The sequence below is a fragment of the Panulirus ornatus genome, chromosome 67, assembly GCF_036320965.1.
Source record: "Panulirus ornatus isolate Po-2019 chromosome 67, ASM3632096v1, whole genome shotgun sequence".
NCBI lineage: Eukaryota > Metazoa > Arthropoda > Malacostraca > Decapoda > Palinuridae > Panulirus > Panulirus ornatus.
In genome coordinates this window covers 23,088,000-23,111,161 of record NC_092290.1, presented here as the reverse complement: position 1 = coordinate 23,111,161, position 23,162 = coordinate 23,088,000, and the positions used below count along the sequence as shown (strand labels likewise).

Below are 23,162 nucleotides of genomic sequence, written 5' to 3'. Positions count from 1 at the left end.
TTATTATAAAAGATTCCACATTAGGGACATATCATTTTCTTTAATTATATCAGATAATCACAGAACTTGTGAAATCTTTTCTGTTCCTCAACATGATAAACATTGGTTTTCTTAAGAGTCTCTTCCCTGATCAGGGGAGGATGAAGAGAATCTGGAACAGCCCAATGTTGCCACCATTTCATAGACGATCCAGGAAGTTGCAGACGAAGGACTGGCAAGTAGTGGTGGCCTTAATACTGCTGGGCCCGCTGGGCAAGAGATTCGTCTGGGGCCCCTTCTTTGGCTTGATTTTGATGACTTGTAAGCATGTAAAACGTTTTTGGTTTCAATTCACTTAACCCTCTCTATGAAAATGTCTTGATGTGATACTGATAATTCCCTATGCAACTGTGGTGCCAAATTGCAACGCATGGAGAGAGGCTCTCGCTGGCAGGTGACGGTGGGAAAGCTACTGCACTTTCCGAATTTTCTCATTAAGGTCTAATAGATGGATAAAGGGTCAGGAATACCTGTGTGCCCAGGGCCTTATGGATGGTGGCGTAGAACTAACCGAGGGTAATGCTTCATGCCCTTTTCCCCAACGTTTCTTGTAATCTCATTTATGATGTTAATAAAGAGACCAGTCAGGGAAGGCCAGGGCCAATCTGGGAGGAACAAGGGTTGTGATGTTTATGGCTACAGACATAGGATGTCCAAGCATCGTAAGACTACAAAGGATATAAAGAAGATTGCTGGGAGACTTGATAAGAACGTCTTTCAACTTAGGTAAGCTTTCAAAGTAAGACTGGGAGGCATGCTGGATTGTCAACGAGGGAGCTTGGATCGAAACAGATATTGAATAGGAAGTAAGATATGGTTGCTGGCAAGGTTGATGTGCATGACTACAGTTTTTGTATGACTGATGGTGGCCCAGTTATGGAGGCTGTTGGTGTTCGACTAGGCGATGTAGTCGAGAGACATGTTATTGATATGATACGAATGTTAGAGTCGTACTTCCATCTTCCATCCAACAGTTGCATTCATCAGAACATCATCTGCAAGGGTGAGGAAACGTAATGGTTCCATCTTTGTTTTTTTTTTTGTTGGAAGCCACAAGTGAGGGACTGGGTGGGAATACGGCCTTTCAGAAGCGTACCTTACAATGCTCACCGAGGGATGAAACCTAAGCGCAGCCCATAATCACTTATTGTAACATGGTTAACTGGTTTAAAAGTATTGGTGAAATCAACGAAGGTGAACATCAGAGGCCTTGCATCTCTCTTGGTTGCTATAAATAAGGTTTAAAAATTGGACGAGACAATGGATGTGAAATAATGATTGCTGGAGAGATGCACTGATGTTAAAGCCCAAGATTTTAGTTAATTCAGATTAATCTTTGAAGGGTTTCATAGGCAAGCCTAAGGATTTTGCAGGGTGCTGTAACTTCATACTATATAGCCGTCTAGCGACTGCAGAATTTATGTAATGACGCCAGGAGGATTACAGCTGAGAGGCAGTAGTGTCATAGTGGCGTAGTCTCGTGCAGACATTTGCGGTGTGTATGTTGACAAATTTAGCTGCTTCACTAGAGATGATGAACGCAAGATACGGGAGTCTGCCTTTCCAAACCTCTCACCTCTGTTTCTCACATATCTGTTTAAGGAGTAGTAGCTTGGCAGGGTGATATGATTTATTTCCAATGCTGAAATGCGAATCATTTTGTTAGGGAGAGCCTTTTCGAGATTACTGGTGAGGTCGAAGGCCCGGTGTCAATGCTGCATTAGTCTCATGATGTTAGATGTGATCCAGGTCGTCAGCTGGTTGTAATCTAATAAACCTTTCATGAAGTAATGGAAGGATTCTTAGATAGTGCTGACATATTTAGGTTGAATGTCATCCACGTTTTTCAATTCAGCCGCAGGATAAAAGAGCAATCGACTGTACAAGCGACATATTGCAGAACGACGACTAAGCTGTATGTCTTAACAGCCCCAGATGCTGAATTGCTGTGCGTTCGGGAAACTGAACTGTGTACTGCAACTTCTTGGGTGCAGTTAAAGATGGGTCAAGTGCTCTGACCATTTGTGAAGAAATTTCTTATCTTCAGATAAGTGCAGTTGTTCCTGCATGTCCAGAGAGTCATTTCGTTTACATCACACAACACTAACTTTGGCACTTGCCTACCAGATGCGAAGATAATCTGAGATATTGATAAAATGGATCGTTAGTGTGTTTCTGCAAGGGAATCGGAGCGGATGATAAAACAAACAATAAATGATGGACGCAATTTGGCGGAGGCGAGTATCCAGTATAGTTCGTATCCACAATAACTTTTATGACAGAACAGCACTTTACACCCACCACTCCCAGCGTAAAATTGATGATGGAACAGTTCACATTCGTTTATACAATAATTATCGAGAATAATTTTGATGCTTCGAACATATCCCCGTTTCCTCTTCAGCTGACAATCTTTCGTAAATCATGTCTTTCAGATAATCTTCATGATGCTTCGAACACTACGGGTCACCTGACACTCTTCACAGAATGATGGTATCCCTGATTGTTGTCCTCACACAAACATCAGTGCAGTGAACGCATTTCATCCACCTGCCAAGGTAATCTTCCACTGAGTTATTTCTTGTTTCCATTCTTGGATCCGTTTGTTTCTCGGACATCGCTCCTGATCCAGGGCATCTTTTAACATACCTACCTTCTCCCTGCATCCTTAAAACCAAAAAGCCGTTTTTGCTTAAAGAACCTAGGTCCTTTAAGGCCCCTTTTGGTACAAGAATGTGATTAGTAATATTCCTTGTGACCTTCCTATTATCTTAATAGTTATCATTTATTACTGATAGGCAACCATACCATTATCAAGTGTTAAAGAAATAATTTTAAAAATTATTAAATTCGCGCTCATAACTGGGCCCTTCTGAAAATTTGCCTTAAGTGAAAATTCTTTAAAAGATGCCGTGTCGGATTTAGGGCTTCATATCGTTGTCTTTGATGAGCAAGCGTCAAATCAGACAGTCGTTGCCAGTTTTCCCTGCTGTTCACCAGAATGCAAATATGAGTAGGAAACAGTCAAGCTGAGCTGTTATTGTCTTATGTCCAACATGCATCAGTAAAAGCCAATCTTGTATTTCCCTTACCCACCTACAGCATCAATAGATTGATATTGTTAGCTGCCTTGCCTAGTATGTCACCATCACCACTTACTGTGAGCATTAAGAGACGGAGAACATAACGACACTTCAGATCATGCTTGGCCGTGCACTCAAAAAAATTTCCAAGACATCAACATGATTCTTTATTAGTTATATCCAAGTGAAAAGGTAGGATGGGCCGGCCCTACGAAGAGGCACCACGTAGAGCATGCATATAATTTCTTTTCTTTTGTCATATATCTAAATCACATTGACGGAGGATCATAGGATAGGGTGCATGGTAGCTTACGCGCCACATGTCTTAGGATAACGTATCCTTAGGTACATTGTAGGTATCCTTAGTTGCATATACAATGTATGTGACTCCTCGTGTGTGTGTGTGTATGTGAGAAGGTATGCATGAGTGTATTTGTACGTACCGACATGGCATGCTATGACGCCTGACACAGGTGGCCGTGACACGCCACGCTAGTATATCGTGTTATGTTAGAAACGGAAGCAGCATGACATTATATGTGACATATGTGAACATTTTAATCCACGACGATACGCGATCGCTGTGGCACTGAGTATGCCAGGTTGGTTGTCCTGCCCTTAAGGTTGCCCGTGTTTACTCTTTATATATTAATTAAATATATCAGCTAATCTGATGATATAATCGTATCATCACACTTATTATCATTTACTGATGTTTCTCAAAGTTACTTTCGTAATTACAACAGAAATAGTTTATTTTTTACTTGCCAACGTGACAAAGAAACTCCGGATTGATTGTTAAACTGCTTGTTATAACGTTTTGTTAGGTGGCTCCGTCTTACACCAGGACAGTGAATCAGGATTAGTTCTAGCCAGACCGTGCTCGAGGTTAGTGGAAAGACACGAGCAGATTGTCTGTGACGTCTGGTTACTATTTGTGATTAATAGTTGTGTGTGACAGGAAAAAACTTTTTTATACGTGCTTTGCCCCGTGTCTTTACTTTTATGCAGAAGCTGGTGACTGAGTTTGGTAAAGTGTGTGAAAGAAGAAAGCTGAGAGTAAATGTGAATAAGAGCAAGGTTATTAGGTACAGTAGGGTTGAGGGACAAGTCAATTAGGAGGTAAGTTTGAATGGAGAAAAACTTAAGGAAGTGAAGTGTTCTAGATATCTGGGAGTGGATTTGGCAGCGGATGGAACCATGGAAGCGGAAGTGAATCATAGGGCGGGGGAGGGGGCGAAAGTTCTGGGAGCGTTGAAGAATGTGTGGAAGTCGAGAACATTATCTCGGCAAGCAAAAATGGGTATGTTTGAAGGAATATTGGTTCCAACAATGTTATATGGTTGCGAGGCATGGGCTATAGATATAGTTTTGAGGAGGAGGGTGGATGTTCTGGAAATGAGATGTTTGAGGACAATACGTGGTGAGGTGGTTTGATATAGTAAGTAATAATAGGGCAAGAGAGATAAAAAGAGTGTGGTTGAGAGAGCAGAAGAGGGTGTTTTGAAATGGTTTGGTCACATGGAGAGAATGAGGGAGGAGAGATTGACCAAGAGGATATATGTGTCAGAGGTGGAGGGAACGAGAAGTGGGAGACCAAATTGGAGGTGGAAAGATGGAGTGAAGATTTTGAGTAATCGGGGCCTGAATATGCAGGAGGGTGAAAGGCGCGCAAGGAATAGAGTGAATTGGAACGATGTGGTGTACCGGGGTCGACGTGCTGTTAATGGATTGAACCAGGGCATGTGAAGCGTCTGGGACAAACCATGGAAAGTTGTGTGGGGCTTGGATGTGGAAAGGGAGCTGTGGTTTCGGTGCATTATTACATGACAGCTAGAGACTGAGTGTGAACGAATGTGGCCTTTGTTGTCTTTTCCTAGCGCTACCTCGCGCACATGAGGGGGGAAGGGGGTTGTTATTTCATGTGTGGCGGGGTGGCGATAGGAATGAATAAAGGCAGACAGTATGAATTATGTGCATGTGTATATATGTATATGTTTGTGTATATATATATATATATATATATATATATATATATATATATATATATATATATATATATATATATACGTTGAGATGTAGAGGTATGTATATTTGCGTATGTAGACGTGTATGTATATACATGTGTATGTGGGTGGGTTGGGCCATACACACACACACACACACACATATATATATATATATATATATATATATATATATATATATATATATATATATATATATATATATATATATATATGTATATATATATATATATATATATATATATATATATATATATATATATATATATATTCATTTATTTATTTCTTTTGCTTTGTCGCTCTCTCCCGCGTTAGCGAGGTAGTGCAAGGAAACAGACGAAATAATGGCCCAACCCACCCACATACACAAAGGCCACATTCGTTCACACTCAGTCTCTAGCTGTCATGTAATAATGCACCGAAACCACAGCTCCCTTTCCATACTTGCTGTCTTCATCCATTCTCGCCTCCACCCTGCCACACATGAAATGGCAACCCCCTCCCCCCCGCGCGCGTTCGAGGTAGCGCAAGGAAAAGACAACAAAGGCCACATTCATTCACACTTACTCTCTATCTGTCATGTGTAATGACCGAAACCACAGCTCCCTTTCCACATCCAGGCCCCACAAAACTTTCCACGGTTTACCCCAGACGCTTTACATGCCCTGGTGAATTCAATCCACTGACAGCACGTCGACCCCGGTATATCATATCTTTCCAATGTACTCTATCTTGCACGCCTTTCACCCTCCTGTATCGTTCAAAACCTTTTTCACTCCATCCTAACCATTTCAGTACACCCTCTTCTGCTCTCTCATCCACACTCTTTATTATCACACATCTCTCTTACCCTTTTATCACTTACTCGATCACACACACACACACACACACACACACACACACACACACACATATATATATATATATATATATATATATATATATATATATATATATATATTATAGTTTGTCGCTGTCTCCCGCGTTAGCGAGGTAGCGCAAGGAAACAGACAAAACAAAAGAATGGCCCAACCCACCCACATACACATGTATATACATAAACGCCCACACACGCACACATACATACATATACATATATACACATGTACTTATACTTTCTGCCTTCATTTATTCTCATCGCCACCTTGCCACGCATGAAACAGCAACCCGCGCGCGTTTGAGGTAGCATTAGGAAAAGACATCAAAGCCCACATTCGTTCACACTCAGTTTCTAGCTGTCATGTGTAATGCACCGAAACCACAGCTCCCTTTCCACATCCAGGCCCCACAAAACTTACCATGGTTTACGCAAGACGCTTCACATGCCCTGGTTCAATCCATTGACAGCACGTCCAACCCGATATACCACATCGTTCCAATTCACTCTATTTCTTGCCCGCCTTTCACGTGAACCTCCTGTGTGTTCAAGCCCCGATCCGCCAAGATCTTTTTCACTCCATCTCTCCACCTCCAATTTGGCCTCCCAATTCTCCTTGTTTCCTCCACCTCTGACACATACATCTTCTTTGTCAATCTTTCGTCACTCATTCTCTCCATATATATATATATATATATATATATATATATATATATATATATATATATATATATATATATATATCCATTATGAGTCCACGGGGAAAGTGAAACATTAACGCCACCATGTCACTGATCTGGATCTCTATAAAGTGCATTAAGTTATAATGTGTTTTTTTCAGTTCTGAGTGTTGCCAAGTGGTACTTCAGCGTGTCCTTATCATAGAATGATTATCGTGCAAGTGATTTTTTCTTAGACATATTAAGTCATGTAATATATTAATGAAAAACTCAGATATGCCTCCAATTCGACACTGACTTGTTTCAAGCACGAATATCAAGTGATTAGTTTAAGTTGGTGAGCTTGCTTGATGGAAAAAATTTGTGTGATTTCCACACCTGTTTGAGTTAGTGATTATTGAACGTTATAGAAGAAATGATAATTTATCATTGTGATATAACGTGATTGGTGATTAGTGCGTGGAAAACTGGCAAAATTAGTTATGTGTTTACCGAAAATTTCGCTGCGAATTGCGATATATAGTAATACCAAGTGACCTGTACCATGTCACCTTTAGAAATTATTAGAAAAACTTTGAATTAAATGTAGTGATTGATTTTCAATATTTTGTACACGTGACTGATGGCTTCCATGGCCCTACACCAGTTGGCCCGTTGAAGGTAAGTAACTTAATTACTGTTTATGAAGTTCTTCGTTTACTATATTTTGAACAATTATAGGTAATATGTCCAGAGCTGTTTGGTTATGATTTTGCAGCTACTAATGGGTGATATGTCCAATTTTGTATAGCCATGATGTTCCAACTGATTACAGGTGAATATGTCCGTAATGATTGGTCATGATGTTTTAACTGATTATAGGTGAATATGTCCATATTGTCTGGCCATTATTATATTTGATTATAGGGGATATGTCCAGTGTTGTTTGGTTGTGGTATTTCTACTGATTATAGGTGATATGTTCATTATTGTCCATGATGTTTCACCTGATTATAGTTATGTCGAATGTTGTTTGTTTGTGATATTAGATTATCTGATATATCAAGTTGGTTTGGCCATGATATTTCAGTTGATTAATAGGTGATACATTTAACAGTGTTTGTACATGGTATTAAGGTTCATTACAAGTTACATGTCGAACCACATTTAGTGAATGTTTCGATTATCCATTGGTTATATGCTGAACCTTGTTTCACGATCATGTTTCAAATGATTAAAGGTCATGTAGGAAATGAAATTGAAGGAAGCTTACACATGGCCATTTGGCCCTTGGTAAACAAGCTCTGTAAACAGTCAGCAGTGAAATGTGAATGTAAACGCAACTCGTTGAACTGTACACGACCGTTAGTCTGGACGAGTAATGACAAGTTGATTAAGATTTTGTAAAGAAGTATTTCATCAATACTGCATAATTAATGGTTTTCTTTTTATCTCTAACACAGAGCTAATGACAATTCTGTGTATTTAAAAACGTTGCAAGTCTTTATACGTACTGATGTGTTAAAGGGTGATGGTCGTCAAAGCTAAAAACAGGTTTGGGACAGTTCGGGTATTTAAACGTAACTCGTTTAGGGAAGTTATTTTTAGGTAGAATTTATTTTCATCAAACGATGAGGTAATACCACCATATTTTCAAACAGTTGATAACACAGTGCTATGATTATATTCATAGTTTGGTGAAAGTGCCTTTATCATAATCTTAGTAACGTTCCTGTTTAGGAACGCCACGCTTTGAAATGTGATTTCGTTTTGCAGTTGTAGTGCAGATTGTGTTGAGGAAAACTGAATAAGAGTGGTGGGGCGTTATTTCCTTCTTTGCTTTTATTTCCTCGCTATCAAATATGCCGATAGTAGGGAGGGTTATGAAGATTAGGGGAAACGTGAGGATAAAAAGCTTAAAGTCCCTGACATATTTAGAAATCAAGAAAACATCAGAAAACCTCATCCACCTTCCTATAGCAGCTGACATTTACCATATTTTCTTTTTCGTTTATGAAGATCTAGGCGTTACTGCTTCATTACGTTGTTTTAGGGCGTTTTGTGCGTTATTGTACGTGGGAGGACACAAACGACATAAACGCTGGTATATTTCGACCTTACGCTGAAGATCAACGTATATCTCAACAACTAGGTGAAGTTAGGAGAGATTTTCATATGTTCATCACTGGAAGTGTTTCACCTCAGTGTTACGTAAAGTGATCCTACATTATCCCACATCTATTTATGTAGCACACTAAGAGTAGAATTTCATCACCATTTTTACCATCGGTTGGAATGATATTTTTGCGACATCGATCAGTGAATAAACGATAAGCTGCTTTACATTTTTCTAGCTCAGGGCAGTATGGTTCATATATGACTGGGTAACGGGACTCATTCTATTAAGCCATGTCCATTTGTATGATCGTATTTGATCTCAGTACCATGAATTTGTATGGCAGCATTTATAAAAGAAAGTTTTGTTTACCGAGGAAGAATTATTTGATTATATTTCAAACATTATTCCACCAACACGCAATACATGTGAAAGTTGTTAGCACAGCAGTGTGGGGTTGAACAGCGTTTTGACGATGTTTCTTGTGTTCAGGGACAAGGAGATAGTGAAGCCTTAGAGAGAGTAGTGGAATTTTTTTTCTTTACGTTGGAGGCTCCAGTCACGATCAGAAAAGTCCACATCAAGGCCGGGCCTCGATTGACATATAGAGAGAGGTTAATATAAAGAAACAAGAAGAGACAAGGGAAAGTACAAATTTTGGAGGTGAAAACGTATCTATTAGAATGTGTCTGGTCATAGATATTGGGAAAGACTTGAGAAAGTAAAGAGTTCCAAAGGTTCGAGGTGTAGGGAAATAGATGGTTATCAAATCAGTCCGCCCTTGAGTTGCCATTATCACTTGGTTAAGTAGTAATCAACCGAATAAAAAAACATTATTTTGACATCTTGTAGATGACCGAAAGCACTGGACAGGTTATCTAGAAAGCATATGGATTTGTTTTAGCGTATTGCTCACTGAAAATTCATATTACTCCTCTTTTCTCACCGGTCGACCTTATCATCAATGAAATGATATTTATCGCATAAAACAAGAAATTCTTGTTTTAGTTACCCTTAAAAGTTTTCTGTTATGGACTTTTGGTTTTAAAGAGAACGATACTTAGTTGAAGGTTAACTACAAAAATCTTTCATTTCATAAGACAGGAGCCGAAAGGTAAGTATGGAGTTTTTTTTTCACAGCTGTAATATGTTTCCTAAGTTATCCAGTTAGTAGCCACTGTGGATGCAACGAATTGAACGATTTCATTCTTTGAACACTCTGATGACAGCTTGGAGAATAAAATTTCTTATGGACGTACGCATTGCCCAGTTATGATTTTCGCGATTTATATTCATTTACCATATTTGATCGCCGTTTCCCGCGTTAGTGAGGTAACTCTTAGTTTTTGTATAATGGTGTACGATGTAATCTCATCTAATGATGTATGGTCTTTGTGAATCTAATTTTGTTTTTTTGTATAACCCCAGTTTTCATGGCGCCTTTTTCTGTGTTAGGATTGTAGGATATTTTTTTTTTTCAGAGGTTTTCTTGGTTCTGTTTATTCATGATTATCTGCTCCTCGTCAACATTATCTTTTGATTTACCCAACTATTGGAAGGTTGTCAATGTTTTCTTTTTCTTTAAAGGACCACAATGGGAACATGTTTTCTTATATTATTGTGTTATCTTCGAGATTTGGTTTTGATTTATATGTTGTTGCTATTTCCAATAATATTTTTCAACACAGATTCCATATGAATCTCAAAATCTCTCTATGTTCAGTACAAACAGGTGATACACACACACACACACACCAGCCTCACCCGGATGCCCATTTATCGAGCATCCTTGAGAGGAGGATAATCATACATAGGTAGAAAGTAGGACGACAACTACGCCCAGGATTCGAACCCATGCATGACCCCTGTAGGACCCTTGCTGTCTCCTGCTCAGTTTCTCCTACAGCGAGTGTGTGCATGTGTAAAATTCTGGATATCTTATTTGTTGGTCCTCGATATTTCAAAAGTTTTTGGATAAGTTTTGCATAAAGTGTTTATGTGAAGTTATATCGTTTGGTTTCCCCTTCCCCGTGCTCTGTAAACCAGTTATCAGTTTTCTGTGTAATGGGTCTACTTCTGTAATGATGGATGTACTTGCTTTCTCCAGTGTTTCCAAGAGTGGTGATTCATGAGGTTCGGTTCTGTCTTCTGTTTCTCTTTGTTTTCCTCGTCAGTAATGACTTCACCAGTAAACCTATTACTTGCACGATCATAACTTGCAATTCTCTAACTTCCCTTGAATGCTTGACGTCCAGACCTGCTCGCTCAGCCTCCCGTCTTACCAGTAATTACCTCACTGGCCAACAGTTCTCCTTGGAGTAGGGAAATACTCATCAGCTTGTGGTAAGATAATTCCTCCGGTCTTCTCTGTTTCTGTACAAGATGATGTAGTTTCAGTCTTTAGACTTTATCCATATAACTGACGTTAGAAGCTGGTCATTCGTGGAAATACTGTTTCAGTATAAATGATTCAAATCTATGTCAAGAAAAGAAACATTGGGGATTCCCTCAGGTCATGAGTCTTTTGCTGTTGTTGTTTCGTCACGAGAGCAACTCAACGCTATATAGAGGGATGCCCCATCCCTGTGTATTGCTCACACTTAATGGAGCTTTCCTCTGCCTCACTCCACTAGAGTTATGTCAGAAGCAGTTCTTACCCTCTCGCCTTTCTCACTGCATAAAAATAAGCCCTGTTTCCCTTTGCGGACATGTTCTCCCCACTCTCTCTCTCTCTCTCTCTCTCTCTCTCTCTCTCTCTCTCTCTCTCTCTCTCTCTCTCTCTCTCTCTCTCTCATTACAATTACGATTACTTATTGTGAGTTAGAGAGAGTTTTACACTTGTATTGCCAAGTCCCTTAAAAACAATCTTTACTATATTATGTGTCTACATACACACCCCTCATCTTGAGCAAGGTGTGTGTGTGTGTGTGTGTGTGTGTGTGTGTATGTGTATGTGTGTGTGTGTGTGTGTGTGTGTGTGCAATATGAACTCTGCATTTTGCTGTCTGTACAGCCGGGGGGTAACTCGTGCTCTCATGGGTCCTCATCCCTTGAACTTTCTTTACTATGATATAACTTTTTAAACTTCAGTATAATGTCTACATTCTCAATTTCATCTCATAGTGTCTTTTATTAACGCTATTAACACATTTCTTTAATCTTTTCTATAAGAGTTTCTTGCTCTTTTCTCTCATCTTTTAAACAACACTTCACTGTTGACATTATCAAATTGATTAAGAATCTTCAAAGTTGTCATCGAATACCCCTTTCTTTCCTCTCTTCCATGATGGGTCATTTTATACTTCGAACCCCCCCCCCTCTCTCTCTCTCTCTCTCTCTCTCTCTCTCTCTCTCTCTCTCTCTCTCTCTCTCTCTCTCTCTCTCTCTCGTGTGTTTGATTACTGTTTGTGTGTTTGTTACAGGGGTAGAGTTATACACTCGTATTGCCCCGTCTCTTAACCTTGAGTATATGTACAATGTCTGTACTCATATTTATGCATACACCCATCACCAACCTAGGCCAGGTACACATTTGTCGACCAGTTTTGAGTGGATGATGAACAACTGGGTTGGCTGTGGGCTGACTGCCGTGCACGAATCATGGTCAGGGACGCTAACCACCATATCACGAAGGTTCATGAGAACTAAAGAGTAATGACTTTGCCTTTGCTTGACGGCAGCATACTAACCAGTGCATATATCCGGAACCAGAAGGGAAGATTGGACAAAAAATGTGCAACGTAATGAGTGATTTTATCTTATTGTCCAGGTTTTTGAATTTGTAATCTATTTCTCTTTTCATTGGCAAGATGTATTTGAAACCTTTTTGATGGGCCTGGCGTGAGTATTTTGGCACATTCGTGATGGTGGTACAAATATCCAAGATGGTTATTTGATGAAGAATATATATATATATATATATATATATATATATATATATATATATATATATATATTGCTTTGTCGCTGTCTCCCGCGTTTGCGAGGTAGCGCAAGGAAACAGACGAAAGAAATGGCCCAACCCACCCCCATACACATGTATATACATACGTCCACACACGCAAATATACATACATACACAGCTTTCCATGGTTTACCCCAGACGCTTCACATGCCCTGATTCAATCCACTGACAGCACGTCAACCCCGGTATACCACATCGATCCAATTCACTCTATTCCTTGCCCTCCTTTCACCCTCCTGCATGTTCAGGCCCCGATCACACAAAATCTTTTTCACTCCATCTTTCCACCTCCAATTTGGTCTCCCACTTCTCCTCGTTCCCTCCACCTCCGACACATATATCCTCTTGGTCAATCTTTCCTCACTCATTCTCTCCATGTGCTCAAATTTCAAAACACCCTCTTCTGCTCTCTCAACCACGCTCTTTTTATTTCCACACATCTCTCTTACCCTTACGTTACTTACTCGATCAAACCACCTCACACCACACATTGTCTTCAAACATCTCATTTCCAGCACATCCATCCTCCTGCCCACAACTCTATCCATAGCCCACGCCTCGCAACCATACAACATTGTTGGAACCACTATTCCTTCAAACATACCCATTTTTGCTTTCCGAGATAATGTTCTCGACTTCCACACATTCTTCAAGGCTCCCAGGATTTTCGCCCCCTCCCCCACCCTATGATCCACTTCCGCTTCCATGGTTCCATCCGCTGCCAGATCCACTCCCAGATATCTAAAACACTTTACTTCCTCCAGTTTTTCTCCATTCAAACTTACCTCCCAGTTGACTTGACCCTCAACCCTACTGTACCTAATTAATTACCTTGCTCTTATTCACATTTACTCTTAACTTTCTTTTTTCACACACTTTACCAAACTCAGTCACCAGCTTCTGCAGTTTCTCACATGAATCAGCCACCAGCGCTGTATCATCAGCGAACAACAACTGACTCACTTCCCAAGCTCTCTTTTTTTTTTTTTTTCCAAAAGAAGGAAGAGAGAAGGGGGCCAGGTGAGGATTTTCCCCAACATATATATATATATATATATATATATATATATATATATATATATATATATATATATATATATATATATATATATAGTGCTTATGAACGCGCATTTTCGTAGAACACATAATACCCTCCAACAGCCAGGACTCGAACCCAGGACCTTTTGTGTGGTAGTTGGGAACGGGATCCTACCCGAGCGATCAGCTTTTCCGACAGCCAAGCAAAAGGTCCTGGGTTCGAGTCCTACCTGTATTATGTGAAATATATATATATATATATATATATATATATATATATATATATATATATATATATATATATATATATATGTATATATATATATATACCTTTGGACAACTGTCACCCTTCACCAATCACTAGAACAGTAGGCACCATTCACCAAGTACCAGGGACCAATCACCAAACACCATTCACTAGGTACAAATCACCAGTTACTTGGCCGGTCACCAATAATTAGGCAAAGACCAGTCACTGGTCACGAAGCATCAGTCACCGGGCGCCACCAGACACCCTTAATAAGTCACCAGGTACTATTCACCATGACAGCAGTCACAAGGGTTCTGTATAAACCTCAGAGGTTTCAAATATCTCGTAAGACGTTTTGATATTCGTGTCTGAGAATTCTAGGGTGACTTGAGTTCGAATGCATACGGTAATGCATACGAGAGTGCATACGGTAATGCATACGGTCTGTGGCCAAGATATCATATAATTTACCTTCATCTGTAGTTAAGCGCTAATACAAACTTGAGAGTTCTCTCTCTCTCTCTCTCTCTCTCTCTCTCTCTCTCTCTCTCTGAGCACGAACAGGCGTGAAAAATATGGTACACCGACCGCCAAACCAGAGATGAGGAATGTTATCCTAAGGAAAGCTATTAAGATTACTGTGACTTACAAGTATGAAACCACCACTGGAAATGGTCTTATTATTAAGCGCAGTTCCTCTATGCGTAATGAAGATGTATACAGCATTTCATGTCAAGGTCATCAGGATGTTTGTATATTGATCGAACAGTAAAGGAATAAACGAAGATGATTCAGGCATCGGAGTCAGTGACTCCTTGTGTGTATATATATATATATATATATATATATATATATATATATATATATATATATATATATATTATGAAAGAATAATCACACTCACTGTTCTAGTGGCTTACTGAAACTTTGCAACACACTGCACGTTTCAGTGAAGAATTCCGCCTCATGTGGTGTAATTTGCTGATAACCATGAGGAAGATGGAACACGATAAGTGTTCCATGTTCCTCATGTTCATCACCAAATGCTAGATCACGCGCACCTCCATGACTCATTGCAATGAGGTGTAATGTAAAGATTCAGTAAACCATCAGAACTCTTGCTGAAGTGCGATTATATATATGGCAGATAGTGTGAGAGACGGTAAAGAATCAAGTTCTGTTTGTATATAGTTTCAAGTACGATTGTACAATAGAGATGGGTACTGTGCCTTGCATTCCAATTCCTCATTGTGCATATACAAGCCTCAAGGTGAAGGGTTAAAGATTAAAAGAGATGTATCCAATGGTACTGTTTTAATTAAGAAGGTTGCTGCTGACAAACTGGCTCTACAACTAGGGGATGGGAGAGGAGGAGGGGAATGGGGCGGGGGTTGGGAGGGGGGGTCGCACACTCCGTGTCGCGTCTGTAGGAGAGGTGTTGTGTGGGTGGGGAGAATGGGGAGTTTGGGGAGGGAGGGGGGGGGGGGGGAAGAGGTCTGCGCCCAGGAACTGCTATCGTAGAATGGTACAAAAATAGCTTCTCCTGTGTTCCTGGGCGAAGACGCTTAGTTAGCGAATCAGGTGCGCACACAGATATCAAAATAACATTATTATTCTACAGGTCCAGTACTAGTAACACAGGGAAGGTGGTGGTAGTGGTGGTGTGGGTGGTATGTAACCAGGCTAGATGACCGAGACACGTCACAACTCAACCAATATAGAAAGCATTAAAGTTGCACTCTATTGAAAAACAAAGGTTTCCTAGCCGAATGTGAGGATGGTGCCCGTTTTCTGTCTGAACTGGTGCAGGAGGGTATGAACTCAGGAGGTTGGTTGATCTGGAGGCCGAGAAAATGGAGAGTTGGGGGGGGTTGTGGTTGGGGTTGTTGTTTCCGCTGAGCACGGCACTGGAATGACTTCACCTTGGCGCGGTCAGCTCGGCCGTATCACAGACATACACCCAAGGGGCGTCGCTGAGCCGCGCCCTGGAAGATACATACAATAATAACAAGGACCACATGGCGGTCTTGATGAGTCTTGTGTCGTTGCTCAGCCGCGGAGTAGCTCAGTGACCAAGTAATCCGCGAGGAGATCAACACAAAATGGTATGGTAGGACATTTTGTAAGCCGTCTAGAGTTACAGCTACTTAAATCTAGCCTTAACCTGATCCCCTTGAACCCTCTGAAGAGCATCTATTCCACTCGTACACACACACAAGTAAAGGATCTGATATGATAAATATTTAGCGTACATGCATGGTTGTGCTCTACAACTATACCAAAAAACCTCGGGGTCCTTCATTTCTGAAAGTGTGGAATTTCTTCTACAACTCATTAACTGATGTAATATTTGGCTTTTATCTAAACAACAGTATTTTATTTTTTTTCTTACAGAGACACTACATACATTTTTTACCTCATACAAAAGCGAGAAAACTAATTGCCTAATATCCAATAAAATCGTACAAAAAACTGGATTGAAATGATTCTTTATATCCGTGCGAGGGTGAGGAGCCAGATGACTCAACTGATGCTGCAGCTCGCACGAAGAGGAGCTACTGAGGTAAGTTGAGGTCTGCTGTTGATGATGTGTCGTGGTGGGAGGCTGTGCTCATGGCCAGGGTGGGAGGTTTTTCCCTCGTGATGCTTGCGTCCACCGTGTGTCATCAGCCAAGTCTCACCAGCCTGTTATGTCAGGTAGTGAGGGATGTGTGTGGGTCGGGGTGTAGGTGTGTGTCTGTTATCGTGTCGCGTTTAGTGCGTCCTTGAGCGCCCAATACGAGTCGAACTGTGACTCAGACTCTCGACCACGGACAGAGGAACGGTCAAGGGTCCTAACTGGCGGATGTTATAGTGGTTATGAATGCGTCCTGGAGGGCCCATTGGAGGTCAACTGGGACAAGGGCCTAGCTCACTAGGAAGGAGAGGTCAAGGATGCCAAGAGCAACGACGCCAACAGAATATACATATCAAGCTCCTGACTCCCTCGACCCAGATATGTCATGAGACTAACCTGAATCCATAAGCTAATGTTGTGGTACATGATATCTGAATATTTTCCAAATACACACATATCCAAAGAGGAGGGTTCCAAAGAGGAAGAAACATTCCAGCATATACAATTGTGCCTAAACATCCATGACCATTAGGAAAGACAGCAGCAGGCTGTCTCCGCTGCTCAGTGAACCACAGCTGTCAGTCCCTCCCTACCGTGCACTTGACTGCAGTAAAAGTATAGTATGACTCCGCCCTCTGCAGCAGTATACCCCTACTGCGTACCGTACTAGAGCTCTGTATCATTACTGCGTAGTGTACAGTAGTAGTCTGATCCGGCTGCGCAATAGACAACAGTGATATATCTCTACTGCGCAATGTACAGCAACACTTTGACCTCATGGTTTTTATGTACAGTAAGAGTTATTCCCCATTGTTCATTGCACCACTACAGTTTGTTCCATACTGCACAGTGTACGTTGACTGTGTGTGTGTGTGTGTGTGTGTGTGTGTGTGTGTGTGTGTCCTCAGTACGGAATTTCCTGCAGAGGCAGCCTTCGTGTACTGCAGGGGCCGTGGAAGTACCACTTCGAAATGGTACAATAATGTCAGTTCCACTGATTGTATTTCCTTCACATAAGTGACCAGATTTAGGTGTGTGTGTGTGTGTGAGTGTGTGTGTGTGTGTGTGTGTGTGTGTGACCTGCTGGCTAACATGATTTTAATTTGTGATGAGAGGGCTGCCTACTGCTTGCTTGACCTCAGCCAGTCACTGCCAAGATTACCTATTCTAAATTCCCGATCGATTCCAGCTTGCTATAACGGACATCTAGCCCAGTTTAAACAATTCGACTATAATATCACAGAGAACAGCATGGTTTGTCTAAATGCCCATTCCATATATATATATATATATATATATATATATATATATATATATATATATATATATATATTGCAGTACATCACCGAGAGTTTAAGAAGTGGTCTTCACAAATGGCTTAGATTGAAGGATCTTCAGGAACTGGATAGTGACTATTAGCACTTGGATGTTTCGCCCGTGGTCGTCATCATTGTTAACCAAGACAAGGATTCCACAGTTACTGCGGACCCACCAGTGGCGTCGTGGTCATGATGCACTGTTCAAATCATTTGTGACATTTCCATACCCAGGACAGTCTGAACTTGGTTAATCCCAGCGACTGTCTTCCTCTGTGCTCTTCGCTGTCGGATTCTGAATTCTAGAATTAATGAGGTATAAGTAGATTGAGGCGTTCATCTGTTCCCTATTGGCTCGTGTCAAGGTGGTGTTGGCGGCTACAGATACCCCGGGATTAACCAAGCGTGACTGGAGGACTAGACTGGCGAGGAACTACGTTTAGATGTACAAAGAATTGGTACAAAATGTCACAAGCATTTGCTGCTGGGCTAATATACTCGGTACTCGCAGATTCCAATTTTCACATACAATGGACATGAAGAAAATCAAGTGGTACATAATTATAATGATAAATTAACAAGAATATTTAAATTATTAGTTTATAACAGCACGGAAATGAGATCTTTACACATCATATAATTATGAATACCTTTCCTATATAACCTTTCCTATACACGTAACCTTCAGCAGTTATCAACAAAACCAACTTGTGTACATGTCGACAGGTCGTCCAGTGGGGAGTTCCTGCATTTCACTCTGTGGCGACTTTAAGTGTTAGTGCAGCAGACACCAGAGCGTCGCTGGGTCTCGAAAGTGTCACATCTTGCTACCAACGCGTTCACTGTCTTTCGCTCAGAACAGGAGGGTCCTGCTGCTGCTCTAGATTTATATATATATTACACATGGGTGTTGCACGTTTTGCTTATCTCTATATATATATATATACATATACACATATATATAAAAGGATCATTGTCACTGGTTCAACTTTGGTCGTCACCAAGTTCACTAACGTATCACCAACGTCTGAAAATCCGTTACGGATTCCTAGGATTCGCCTGAAGCACTGTTGTCTTCTCCGGGGTCACACTCATAGGTTGCACTGTGACACACTCGGTGGCGCTCCATATCTTGCTACGGGTAGCAGGTCGCAGGTAGTTTCTGTGCGTTATCTTCAGGGTGAGCGTGACGGATAGCTTGCTTCAGGTAAGGAAGTGGTTCCCACACCTTTCTCTGCGGGTCAAAGCAGATAACAACCCGGGAGTATGGAAGCATGTTGCCCCTCATGTGACTCGCAGATTGGAGTGAGGGAGTTAATGATCCCCCGGGAGGTAGCACTTGGGGGTGGGGGAGTATGGTGGATGTCACTCCAAGGGTGTGTGGGGAGCTCATACTCCGGGAGTATGGTAGAAACTCGGGAGGGGAGGGGGAGTGGAGTGGATGAATTTGGTAATACTCCTGGAGTAGGCAGGGTTAACACGCTCCAGGGGTACAGTTGTTAACACTCCCTGAGTATGGTAGGTAAACACTCGAGGGGAACTTGGCAGGTAACTCTCGGGTAGTATAGTAGGCTATACTCCAGGAGTATGGTAGATAAGCACTGTCATCATTCCAGGGATCTACTGGCTACCACCCTAGGGAGACTGGTAGATACAACACTACGGCTGGTAGGACTCCGGGAGTGTGTCAGGTAGAACTCCGGTCGTCCAGTAGGTAGCACTCCGGGAGGAGGGTAGAGGTGACGGTGGGAGTGCAGGAGAGGAGCAGAGGGAGGGACGTGGGGGTGTCTGAAGGTTGCACGTGAGGGGCGCCACGGGCGAGAGCGTTACTTGTAGAGCCAAGGCGGCCATGTTGGAGGTAACCGGATCATTCCGGCTGGCCCACCTCTGCCCTGGGGGAAGAAAGCATCCATGAATATCATGCGATAGTTGTGGCATCCGTGAACCTGTCATCGTATATGTCACGTCAAACTCCCTCAAAATTTGATTCGTGGTCGCATAACAGGCCATCCATTCATGACTGAGGCGTGTACGACTTACATACAAGGGTGGCATGGATCACGTGCGAGGCAACGGCAGTACTTCCGGGGCGGGAGAGGGGCACGGGGCAGGGTCTGGCGTCGGCTGCTGCTCTACTGCCGGAGACCCACCCTCCAGCAGCTCGCCCTCACCACCAGTACCTGCAACCAACCAAAGACCTTAGTTCCTCAACCGCCAGTACCTGTAGCACACCACAGACGTTGATGCCTTCTAAACACACACACACACACACACACACACACACACACACACACACACACACACATCGGAGTAAGGGGCATGATAAGTGGGGAAATCTCTCAAGGGGAAACTGGTGAAATCCTCGAGACCAGTTGGAATATACTCATGGACACTGGAGTGTATGATGGAGGGTCTGGGGCAAATATAGATCGTAAGTCAAGAATTTACTGTGGTGGTGGGGGAGGGAGGATGGTGGGGGTAATAACGTCCAGGTAATGTCCCAGTGTTTAGGAAGGAGAACTGAGACAGTCCTCTGAACCACAGACCTGAGTCAGTGATTAGATATTGACATACGAGGGAAAAATAAAGGGGGGGGGGGGGGGAAAGGAACATTTAGATTACTTTATTTTTTGAATGATAGACAGCTAGAACTTGCATGTATGAGTAACATTATATGTTGCGAAAGGATGATCTAAGTGAGACAGAAGAAGCAGGTTTGAGTGGGTTTACCCTGATTCTGCACAAGCATTTATAAGCCGCAAACTAAATTACTAGTAGATACGAAAATATAGGCTAATGTGACTTAGTGGTGGAAGGATAGATTAGGGTAGAAGAGCAGTGATTAAAGGATGCTATTCATCGTGAAGTGATAATCACTAATGAAATGCTAGGATTGGTTAGGATGATCATTGTGCTCATATTTCAGTCTAGGGTTTATGTATTCCACACAAATGCTATCAAAATGCAAAACAGATTTTCCGAGATGGAGAAAGATGATGTTATACATGGTGTCCACAAAGCCCGGGTAGATATTGAAACTGGTTTCTTGTTACTTAATTCTGGACATGAAACTATAAAGGCGGTTGTTGATAATATCGACTCCGTTTTTATGAGATATGAAGATAAGCTTCACAAGAAATTAACATTAGGACTAGCTTACGGGCACTCAACACAAACAGAGATGGATGAAGGATTTCATGAGTTAACAGAAACCTGTAAATGAACACGATTCGATCATACTTGGTGATCATTTTAATATCAAGAATATCGAGTAGCTCCGGGCGAACACTCTTTATAGAATAGCTTGATAGTAGCACAGTGAGGTTCGTTGAGAGACGTATTCGTCATGTGAAAACATTAGTGCTGGGATTTCGTCGATGTTGTGGTTAGAGAAAAGTTTGGTACAGAGTGATCACTACCGGTTCACTTTTGAGGCAGCCTTCATCACGGTTTACAGTACTGCACATTAGGTCATCTCTTTGCTCTCCTGGTCTTGCTTCACGAGTGCCACGCGTCTCATTTACGACCACGATGAGCCATGAAGCACCGACTAGGCTTCTGTTGCTACTACAGGCGTTCTTTTGAACGTCAACGACCTCCTAGATGGGATGTTCTGTATGTGATACAGTAACGGAAACTGGTGTGAGGAAAGACTGTGAAACAAGGTAGCGGCACGTGCACTAGCATCTTTAGTGGAATTCAAGAGACATGGTGTTTGATCAACTTAGAAATAGGATGAGTGATGAGAACGCTCTCGTGGGAACCACAACTTACCCGTGGAACATTGACAGGAATCTTCAGATATCAATACGAAACGTTAATAATTCAGAGACACTGTGGACGATGCTTGGCTGTTGGGCTTAAGGCCTAACAACAGCTAAGGTTATGAAGACCCCCTCATCGTCTATATAACCAACAATACAAAAATCTTGTATACATTCTTGAGGTATTCTTGATAATTCTGAGACCATACACGCTCTCACTATATATATATATATATATATATATATATATATATATATATATATATATATATATATATATATATATGGAATCTTTACACAATAAAGAATATGTTAGAACATCTAAGATTTACTGGTAAACATAAAGATAACACACAGGTTCATGACTGAAATATACTATTTTATAAATGCTGCTTTCTATAAGTGAATCTTCAACATGAAGGTCATGTATCTTTGTGGTACCCCTATTTGATAAAGCATTATAAGCAGAGTGGAGAGTGTGCAGGAATATGCGACTAGAATAGTGCCCGAGCTGTGGATCTGGACTATCAAGAGAGCTTGGAAATGCTGCGTTTACCTTCCATTAAATTCATGAGGGACAGAGGGATCTTTTATATAACATTCCGAAATCATTTGAATTTTTTTTTTTTTTTTTTGACAAGGACTCATTTCTCAATTCTGGGTTGGAAAGGAACAGGGGACATAAAGGTGCCACTGTAATTCTCAAGAGCAGCTATTCCATATCTACAGGAGTCTCACTCGCCCCAGTATGGATGGAGTGCTGCTCGCATACCTAGGATGGCTCGTGTTCCAGCTCTCTTTCAGCCAGAGCGGAATCAAAAACTTTCCGCCTTAACAACTGTACTGCTGTCACCTCTCTTCCACCAGCCTATTCCCGTCCGGCATCATGGTGCTTTCTCCTCTTTGTTCTACGGGTATCATTCCGGCCGCTGCTATTCTGAGATGTTTGCGTATGTCCCAGCCGCTAAAACCTGAAGCCGCGGCTCCCAGCTGGCTGCTGCTGCTTCCCATACTTTCTGTGTGGAGACCAGCCACACGAGAATTAGCCGTCGTACCTTCCTCTTTTCTCATACAGCGACGTTGTGGAATTCTCTTCCTTTACTCGTATTTTCCTCTTTCTCTAACCACCCCATTTACAAGAGGTGGGTCCACTAACACCTGAGGAGCTGTAGTTTTTAGTTTCATTTTTCTGTCAACATTAGTTTTCTTCTGCAGCTGTCATCACTAGGACTTGACAATAAATGAATATATATATATATATATATATATATATATATATATATATATATATATATATATATATATATATATATTTATATATATATATATATATATATATATATATATATATATATATATATATATATACTCTAGACATGCACCCGTCAAAAACCACACTCCCCAGACTGACA

General features: G+C 41.3%; 1 protein-coding gene and 1 long non-coding RNA gene across 7 annotated transcripts in view; one reads left to right on the top strand and one right to left on the bottom strand.

The window, feature by feature from the left end:
• Positions 1-192: 192 nt before the first annotated feature.
• Positions 193-10,744, top strand: LOC139747181 (uncharacterized). Of its 2 annotated transcripts, none has more exons than XR_011712332.1 (3): positions 193-300; positions 2,475-2,597; positions 10,525-10,744. It is a non-coding gene; the product is annotated as an uncharacterized lncRNA (long non-coding RNA). The 2 variants fall into 2 exon arrangements; XR_011712331.1 differs by lacking the exon at positions 10,525-10,744 and adding an exon at positions 6,868-7,677.
• A 4,608-nt stretch (positions 10,745-15,352) lies between these two features.
• LOC139747176 (homeotic protein spalt-major-like) overlaps positions 15,353-23,162 on the bottom strand; it is a 499,197-nt gene continuing 491,387 nt past the window's right edge. For 4 of the 5 annotated variants that reach the window (XM_071659148.1, XM_071659152.1, XM_071659149.1 and 1 more), the window contains 2 exons: positions 20,027-20,166; positions 15,353-19,878 (listed from right to left, as the gene is read on the bottom strand). In XM_071659148.1, the coding sequence (XP_071515249.1) occupies positions 20,045-20,166 (122 nt within the window). In that variant the 3' untranslated portion in view covers positions 15,353-19,878; positions 20,027-20,044. The remainder of the gene's footprint in view (positions 19,879-20,026; positions 20,167-23,162) is intronic. The other variant, XM_071659151.1, reaches the window with a different exon arrangement.